Genomic DNA, 9,719 nt, shown 5'->3' on the forward strand with positions numbered 1-9,719 from the left:
TAGTCAGTAATAACACCTGTTGCTTGCTTTAAAATATTTTTCTACAGACGAAATAATTAATTAATTATAAATATGAAAATGGTTAATTCGTAATTTAGTCAGTAATAACACCTGTTGCTTGCTTTAAAATATTTTTCTACAGACGAAATAACTATTTTCATATTTATAATTAATTAATTAATTCGTAATTTAGTCAGTAATAACACCTGTTGCTTGCTTTAAAATATTTTTCTACAGACGAAATAACTATTTCATATTTATAATTAATTAATTAATTCGTAATTTAGTCAGTAATAACACCTGTTGCTTGCTTTAAAATATTTTTCTATATACGCAATAATTGAGATTATATCAAATAATTTTATATTTATAATTAAATCGTAATTAAGTCAGTAACCCCATCTGTTGCTTGCTTTAACATGTTTTTATATAAACGCAATAATTGAGTCTACCTACTATTTTTATATATGACTAATTAAATTAATTAAATTGTAATTCAGTCAGTAATGCCTAAAATTATTTCTGGTAGACGCAATAATTGGGAATCTACCTACTTTTTTAATATTTATAATTAATAAAATTTTGACTTTTTTATTTAAATTGAACAGTCGATTTATTTGATTTAAATCGGATTTTTGAATTGCTTTAAATTGTTCTTTTTTATTTCATTGATTTTTCAACGTTTTACGCCTCTTTTTCTGAACAAATTGATTAATAATTTGAGTGGAACGGTAATGTAAACTAAAATTTTAATTTCTTTTAATTAATATTTATAAACTAAATTCAATAATTTTTTCTCTGAATTGACATTGCTAGACAACCTACTTTTGTACATTTTCTTAAATACATTTACGTTTAAATCAATAACAAACCCGGTTATTAAATAGTTATTCAGCCTGTAATGATATCTATTTTCTGGCAGTAAAATGTTTTCTGTAAAAGCAAATAATTGAGAATCTACCTCCTATTTTGATATTTATCATAAATTAAATTATTTAAATCGTTAAATTCAGCTTTTCTTAAAGTTGAACCAGCTAAATTATGAGTTCAATAGAAACATTCCTGTAATTAATTATACACACGTTTTCTCGAAAAAGAAAATAAAAAGTTCTGCCGACCAATACTAGGTGGCGCTTTAGACTTGAAAACGAATCCGTTCTCATTAACCTTAATACGTTCTTGGTGGTAATGCATTAGGAGCTCGTTTTCTAAATGATGTTTTGGGGAAATGTTCAGGTGGGAGGTATCTAGTCTTCTTCGAAATTCGTCGCCTTGCTCTGTTAATGGCTGGACTAACCAGTCTAGGTATTTGGGATTGGATTTTTAAATGACGTATTTTACCAGGATTTCAAACAAACAGAAGACTATAAAAAAACCCTTTCAGTTTACGTTGAGAAACTTGAAATGCAAACCCCCGTGGAGTTTCTTCTAATTGGAAGGACACATAAAAATAATGGTACGTAATAACAAGAATTTCGTAACTTTGGCCATGGCTGCCATTTTAGGCACGTTTTTTTATCTATGGAAAAAGCATGGGTGACGTTGCGTGACGTTACACTGATACTATATTTAAGCTACTAAGATCGTACAAGTCTCCAATTTTTCAGGAACAATAAAAATCGCTACCCGAGGTGTAACACACCGATTTTGTTCAAACTCGGGGGTTAAATAGGCCTTAATGAATCATGAAAATTCCCCAAAGGAAAAGTTTCAACGGACATTAGTTTTGCCATGGCAACTAAAAATGTTTTTGACAACACAAAATGGAAAATTCCTTACCGAAAAGAACATGGAATTTTGAAAAAAAAAAATTAAAATGCAAAAACTAGGAAAAATTTATCAAAATTGACGAAAAAAAATTAAATTGATCCAATTTTCCAAAGGGGCACCCTTAGAATTTTTCAAAATCCCATGTTTTTTTCGGTAAGGAATTTTCCATTTTGTGTTGTCAAAAACATTTTCGGTTGCCATGGCAAAACTAATGCCCGTTGAAACTTTTCCTTTGGGGAATTTTCATGATTCATTAAGGCCTATTTAACCCCCGAGTTTGAACAAAATCGGTGTGTTACACCTCGGGTAGTCTCCTAGTAAGTATTACCTATTTATGATGAATACAAAATTAATCTGTTAAATTCAAGTCTAACTAAAATTGCACGAACTAAATTAAGAGTTTAATCGAACGTTTCCCGTAAAAGAAAACGTTCGTACTACCGATACTAGATGGCGCGATACAATTGCGAAATGGGTTTGTTTGATGTAAGAGCGTATCGTACGTTCCCAGTAATCGTAATTAAGTAAGTAACCCCATCTGTTGCTTGCTATAACATGTTTTTATATGACAATTGATTACATTACCGTTCCACTTAAATTATTAAACTAAAATTTCAATTTCTTTTAATTAATATTTAAAAACTAAATTCAATGAGCGTATCGTACGTTCCCAGTAACCTAACACCGATCTTGTGGCCAGATGGGAGGGTTTCTGCTTGGGGGAGGAGCGTAATGGTAACGGACGGGTTGCCACCAAATTTTCAGATTCAAATGCCCTGACTATTTCCTGTTTTCCCTGACCACTTTAAGAGATTTTCCCCGACTTTTTAAGGACAAAATATTTATGTTCTATTTTACTTTTATCAGAAGTTAGTAAATTTAAATGGACTTATATTTCAGTAAAAAGATTATTGCAATTTGAAAAAAATTAGCCAAACTTTCAACGATATAAATGAAAATCATAGAATTTGTCATAGATCTAGAGTAAAATTACCTTCTAAAAAAATTGAATTCCCCGACTTTTTTCTGAATTTTTACAAATTCTTAAAATTCTCCGACTTTTTAGGCCCATTTTTAAATTCCCTGAATTTTCCCTGACGCGTGGCAACCCTGATGGCCCTAAAAGTGGATTTCTCGGTAAGCTAACTACGATCTTGTGGCCAGATGGGAGGGTTTCTGCTTGTGGGAGGAGCGTAGGTAGTAGTAGGTAGTAGGTCATGGTAATGGACCTGAAAAGTGGATTTCTCGGTAAGCTAACTACGATTTTGTAAAAGTTTATGACACAAAAAGGGAATAACAAGCGTGTTTCGCGTACAAATGAGAGGACACGAATAGAAAATGGAGCAGATATTTGGAAAGAATTCCTCGCGCCGACCCGGGGTTGGAGGGGGGGGGGTCCGGGTCTATTAACGGAATAGACCAACAGTAGACTGATAGGCAGCCGCTCTCAAAATCCAAATACCATCACCGTTGCTAAAATCAACACGTCGCCCTGGGGTGAAAAGGGGCAGCAGATCGGGGAAAGAAGATTCGAAGAATAACAAGTGTTAAAAAACACCAAATCCCTTCCAGAAATCGGCCAACTACAACTTTATTCGTGTACCTACGGCGTTATTATTCTTATTACAAGTACAATTTTGCAGCCTGCGGAAATGAAACTTAATGGCGCTGATAATAAGGAGTTGTTTTCAAGGTTCCGACTTCCGAAACAGGTATTCTCAACCCGACGGCCAAATTCTTCATCCGTCATTTACGAGAACGGGCCTACGGACCTCGACTCGCGAAACAACACAAACCTCAATTCAGAAATAAAAAACTATTTAATTTTATCTATTTCTATTTAAATTAAGTTATTTAAAATAAACATCATTCATTTAAATGACCTATTATACTTAAAATAAATGTATTTATGAAAATGTAGGAACGTACGTTCTCTAGCAATGTCAATTCGGTGCAAATTCAAATTAATTTAATTTTTAATTAATTGTATTAAATTTTTAATTAATTGTATTAAATTTTTAATTAATTGTATTAAATTTTTAATTAATTGTATTAAATTTTTAAATAATTGTATTAAATTTTTAAATAATTGTATTTCATTTTTAAATAATTGTATTTCATTTTTAAATAATTGTATTACATTTTTAAATAATTGTATTACATTTTTAAATAATTGTATTACATTTTTAAATAATTGTATTACATTTTTAAATAATTGTATTACATTTTTAAATAATTGTATTAAATTTTTAAATAATTGTATTAAATTTTTATATAATTGTATTAAATTTGTAAATAATTGTATTAAATTTGTAAATAATTGTATTACATTTGTAAATAATTGTATTACATTTGTAAATAATTGTATTACATTTGTAAATAATTGTATTACATTTGTAAATAATTGTATTAAATTTTTAAATAATTGTATTACATTTTTAAATAATTGTATTACATTTGTAAATAATTGTATTACATTTGTAAATAATTGTATTACATTTGTAAATAATTGTATTACATTTGTAAATAATTGTATTACATTTGTAAATAATTGTATTACATTTGTAAATAATTGTATTACATTTGTAAATAATTGTATTACATTTGTAAATAATTGTATTACATTTGTAAATAATTGTATTACATTTGTAAATAATTGTATTACATTTGTAAATAATTGTATTACATTTGTAAATAATTGTATTACATTTGTAAATAATTGTATTACATTTGTAAATAATTGTATTACATTTGTAAATAATTGTATTACATTTGTAAATAATTGTATTACATTTGTAAATAATTGTATTACATTTGTAAATAATTGTATTACATTTGTAAATAATTGTATTACATTTGTAAATAATTGTATTACATTTTTAAATAATTGTATTAAATTTTTAAATAATTGTATTAAATTTTTAAATAATTGTATTAAATTTTTAAATAATTGTATTAAATTTTTAAATAATTGTATTAAATTCTTAAATAATTGTATTAAATTTTTAAATAATTGTATTAAATTTTTAAATAATTGTATTAAATTTTTAAATAATTGTATTAAATTTTTAAATAATTGTATTAAATTTTTAAATAATTGTATTAAATTTTTAAATAATTGTATTAAATTAATTTAATTTATTATTTAATTTAATTGTTAGTTTAAATTCTCTGCACTCAAATTATTAATCATTTTTAAAAAAAAAAGCAACTTGAAATCTTGAAAAATCGATAAAATGAAAAAAGTTTTTTTTAAAGAACAACCCTGTTGATTTATAAATGGTAAAGAAAAAACAATAATATCGCCACTTTTAACTCCGCTGATTCCTCTTTTTTTTTCAAGTATTTATCTAATTTCGCGGTTGTTTTAAATTTAGGATATAAAAACCGGCTTTTAAATATAAACTTGGAAATGATACGTTTGGTTGATTTCACGACTGGGCGATTTTAACAAGTTTAGCGTAGATAATGTATAAAAAGTAAAAAGTTGTTTAGAAAACCAACAAAATGATTGTGTAACTGTGTTATTCAAAAGGTATAAAAAAAATTCTTACGTAAATTTCCAAAATAGGAAAATTCATTCACATTCTAAACATACCATTGAATTAAAAAGAAATTCCATAATAATTTCCTTACTTTTATCAAATGGTAAACATTTAGATTTATTTCATGTATTTTTATAATCTTATTAAAATAAAATATTATCAATAAACAAAGTTTAAAAATACAAATTTACGTTGATACGCGAGTGTAAAATAATTTAAAAGCACCAAACTAAACCCTATAAAGTAGTGTTGTTAATTTTCCGGAAAAATAAAATGCGGAAAATTTTCCGCAAATCGGAATAATACAAAATTTAAACATAAACTACTTTTTAAGGGTTTTTAATGTTTTTAACCTTTTATCGATATAAAATGTCTAATAACAGTAAACATATTACAAAACATTAATAGTGTTACATTGTTAATCAGTTTAAACTAGTCTAGAGGTTTAGTTTTACTTTTAAATTCGAAAAAATGAGGCGAAAATATATTAGACTAATCATGAAAGGAAAGCTTTTTTATTTTTTTTTCGAAAAATACGGAAAATTTTCCGGAAAAAAAGGCCTCGGTCATTTCCCGACTTACAAAGTAAAATATGAAAATTAAATAATAAATTAGAGATGGAAAAACAATTTAATAATATAATTACAGAAATAGAAATTTGCGTTAATACCACGCGTATTAAAACATTCACCGATCAAAAAATAACCCCTATAATGTAAATACGGAAATGAAATAAGAGATTCGATACAATTCCGCGCAGTGCGGGAGCTTAAAACAATGTACCGTACAAAAACAATTTAATAACATAAAACAAACAAAAATAAATTTGCGCGTGTTAAAACATTCACCGAACTAAAAATAGAGCCTAAAAAATATACACGGAAATTAAACTAAACAAAACCGGAACAGTTGCCAAAACGGAGAAAGGAACCTCGCTAAACGTCTAAATAAGAAAAGCGAGCCAACATTTAGGTACTTAACCCGGGACGCGTCGCCAAAGAAGTCTGAGATGGAGAGCCATATTGGCCCGTACGGGGAAAAATTTGCCAAAAAATGTAATTCGTCGGTAAAGGTAAAGGTCTAGGTAGGGGTAGAGGCGATTGCGACTTATCTTAAATTGGAAAAGGACATCCGCGTACCTCGAACCGGTTTCATCTCTTCAGGAAGGTTTATCATCTTCTCGGGGGCCATATCGCCACGCTTCATTAAATGGGAGGGGATCCCTCAGTCTTCCATCTAACGAAGTCTACGCCATTTGCATATCCAATTCGGATTTCTAAATACCGGAAATTAAAGCGGGCGAGGTCAACAACTGTACGAGTGATACGCGCGTTTTTAAAAAAAATAACGCTTAAATATCGCACTCAACCGTGCTTAGAAATTTTAAACAGATGCCGCGGGATATTTTAACCGGCAAAAGTGTCATTGTAGTTATGGTTTTGACAAATATCAATGACAGGGTTGCCGACGAAATATGGCCAATAGGAATTAAATTATTCGCGAGGCTTACTTCCGCGTAGAGTTTGAAAGTTATCTCCCCACTGGTTAAAGGGGTTTTCCCCCGAGTTCTTCGGTTTCTCCTTCCATAAAAACTTGTTGAGGTTAACGGTAATAGTGAGTGTAGGGAGCTGTTGGCTCGCGTGGCGTGAAGGGCTTGCCACCACCCTCCTACGAATTGTAACCCGGCCACCTTAATTATTGTCTTTAAAAGTCGCTAGATGACTTAGGCTAATACCCAAAGCACCACCTTAGGCCCAACTGATTATTATTATTATTAAGCAGCGGTCATACTAGGCCTTAAAAAACTTAACTTAGTTATTCACACGAATATCTATTTGGTCCGAGACTCGCGTTTTAATTTTATTTTTTTTGTAAGTTTTTAAATTTTTTCAAATTTGTTTAGGGTTTAGCTTTTGGTCCTTTTTCATAATGGACTTATCTACTTATTAACTCTTTGCGATGCAGTCCGTAGGTGGTTCCTCTTAACCTAAAAAACTTAAGTTGATTTGACTGTCAGTTTTGTACAATATATTTTAGAGAAACCCTGGTTTCAAGCGATAATGTGACCCTGGTTTCAGATTTTAATTGTTAGATCCCCAAATATTCATTTAGTTTTTACTTATCACAAAAACTGAATTACTAAATTTTAACTATTGTATAAATTGTTGTAGCTTTAATCATTTTGTAAACTGCACTTAAAAACAAGTATAAAAAAGTGTTTTCCAGTTTTAAGGGCCCTTTTAGGGTGTTTTAAGGGCACTTACAGGTTTCCTGGTATGATCTCTGCAATGAGGTTTATTCAATATGTTTATGTTTTCCAAATAGAGTTTAGTTGACAGTCCAAAACCGAGGTTATTTTGATAATTGGGTGTAAATCAATTGTCATCGCCTTAGTTGAGAACCGCGAATAAAATAAATCACAAAACTGGTTCAAGGCGAATTAAATTAAGCTTAACGCTTATAAACGAGACTTAATTGGCTAATATTACAGGACCCGCCGTAGTTTTGTTTTTTAAAGTAACTAGTTGTTAACGTTAACTTTTGATAAACCTGTTGGCATAAATTTAAATTAGTTAGTCTCAAAAAAGTTCGCCGGTTTAACGATTTACATAAATCTTTCACCTAATTTGGATTGACTTGAAATTTTTTAATAATTTCACCTCGAGGTATAAAGGTTTCCTAATTTTAAGCCAACTTTAACCGCTTGTCTAACTCGAGTGGCTGAGAAATTCCCAAAAAATCTACAGAAAATGTACAGTCTATAATATATAATAATTTACATCAATATTCTCAATAACGAAAAATAAAAGATGGTAATCTTACCACTTGTATTAGTTTGCAAATCCCAGGGATGGTGGCGAAGTACCATAATCGTAACTGTATGCCTTCTCCGATAGCCGTGGTTTCAGCCTTCGTGGTAGCCTTCACGGTAACGGTCCGCGAAGTTTGAGTTTCGGTTTTTTGGGCGGGTTGATTATTGGCTTCTACGGGCATGGCGTCTTCGTAAAATTACAAAACAAAATCCCGAACTTAAAAACGAAACGAGACGAGCGGTAATCCAAGAGACGAAACCGCGCGTTTATTTAAATAAACTCGAAACGGAGGACTCGTAAATATTTCCAAGTATCCAATTACGCGAATCGCTCGAACTTGTCAACAATCGAGAGACACGATTTTACGATAGCGTAAATCTACGATTTAAAATCAAAATAGAAGCGAAACCGAAGAGATGTACGCGCGTCACGCAGCGGCGGCTCGACGAACGAACTTTTCAAAAAGTTTCTCTCCGGAGCTGCTTTTTCGGTAAAGTTGCGGGCGAAGTTCTACAGCGTCGATGAGGAGGGGAGAGACAGGGGAGGGATGGAAACTAACTCCGGGGTAAAACGGCGAAGGGGGCATACTAAAAATAAGGATACTACCGACGCGGGAAATAAGGGCTATTCGGATATACAGAGTGAGGCGCTGCACCTGGGACCAGCTCGTGATTCCCCTCAACACGACATGGTTTAAATCCATGTTTAAAGGCTGGTTTTCATTAGGGCAAAAACGCCCCGACGATGAACGTCGACGCGAAAAATTCCCGTTAGGCCTAATGCAATATTTTTGTGTCGACTCCCACCGTTGTGGCGTTTTTGTCCTAGTGAAAACCAGGCTTAAATGTTTTAACGTTTTGAGGCTGGTTTTCACCAGGGCGTGCGTCCCCCTGGAGAGATGCCTGAAAGAAACACTGCCCTAGTGGACAGCAGGGCTTAATCTTGGTTTCCACTAGTACGCGTCATAATGTAGTTACAAGCGCTAGTGGAAACCAAGGCTAAAACGTTAAAAGTCAAGCGTTTAAATATGTATATAATCAGGAATCCATAACGCTACTTGGAATGAATAACGGCTTCGATTCCCCGCCGTTGTGGCGGAACATAGTAGGCGGAGCTTATAAGCCTTTGTTTGTCACTGAATTTGACGTCATTTAAGGCGGTATAAGCGTTTTTAGCCCCTCCCACAATGTTCCGCCACAAAATACCACAGGAGATATGGGGAGATACTCATTCCAAGTAGCGTTATGGATTCCTGATATAATGTATATATGGTTTTTAACAGTTAGTTTTCATCATGTTATATATATAAACACATCCCAGGTAAACTCCATTTTCTCATACGAAACAGATCGTCGTCGAGCCAAAGACTCCATGAGAGGGGTAGGGGTAAAAATAACAAACCATCAATCTATAATTATGAGGCATTAGTGTATCAGTCAGTGTCAGTCGAATTAGTTATTAGACCGTTTAAATTTTGAGGAGATTCGAAGACGTCATTTTCATGTGTCTACGTACTGTCTATTGATAGCTTAATGACGTAGAATTCTCGTCGTACCTAATAAGTAAGCGCCCCTAGTGAATAACAAATTAC

The 9,719-nt window shown here is 31.6% G+C and overlaps 1 protein-coding gene across 1 annotated transcript in view; it reads right to left on the reverse strand.

Moving 5' to 3' along the window:
• The window catches only part of LOC149926903 (plasmolipin-like), a 53,595-nt gene extending 45,056 nt beyond the window's left edge, over positions 1 to 8,539 (reverse strand). The window contains exon 1 of the mRNA XM_090158467.1: positions 8,139 to 8,539. Coding sequence (XP_090014593.1) covers positions 8,139 to 8,309 — 171 coding nt within the window. The 5' untranslated portion in view covers positions 8,310 to 8,539. The remainder of the gene's footprint in view (positions 1 to 8,138) is intronic.
• Between the last annotated feature and the right edge of the window lie 1,180 nt (positions 8,540 to 9,719).

This window comes from Leiobunum rupestre, chromosome 9, assembly GCF_980474605.1.
Source record: "Leiobunum rupestre chromosome 9, qqLeiRupe1.1.hap1, whole genome shotgun sequence".
Classification (NCBI taxonomy): domain Eukaryota; kingdom Metazoa; phylum Arthropoda; class Arachnida; order Opiliones; family Sclerosomatidae; genus Leiobunum; species Leiobunum rupestre.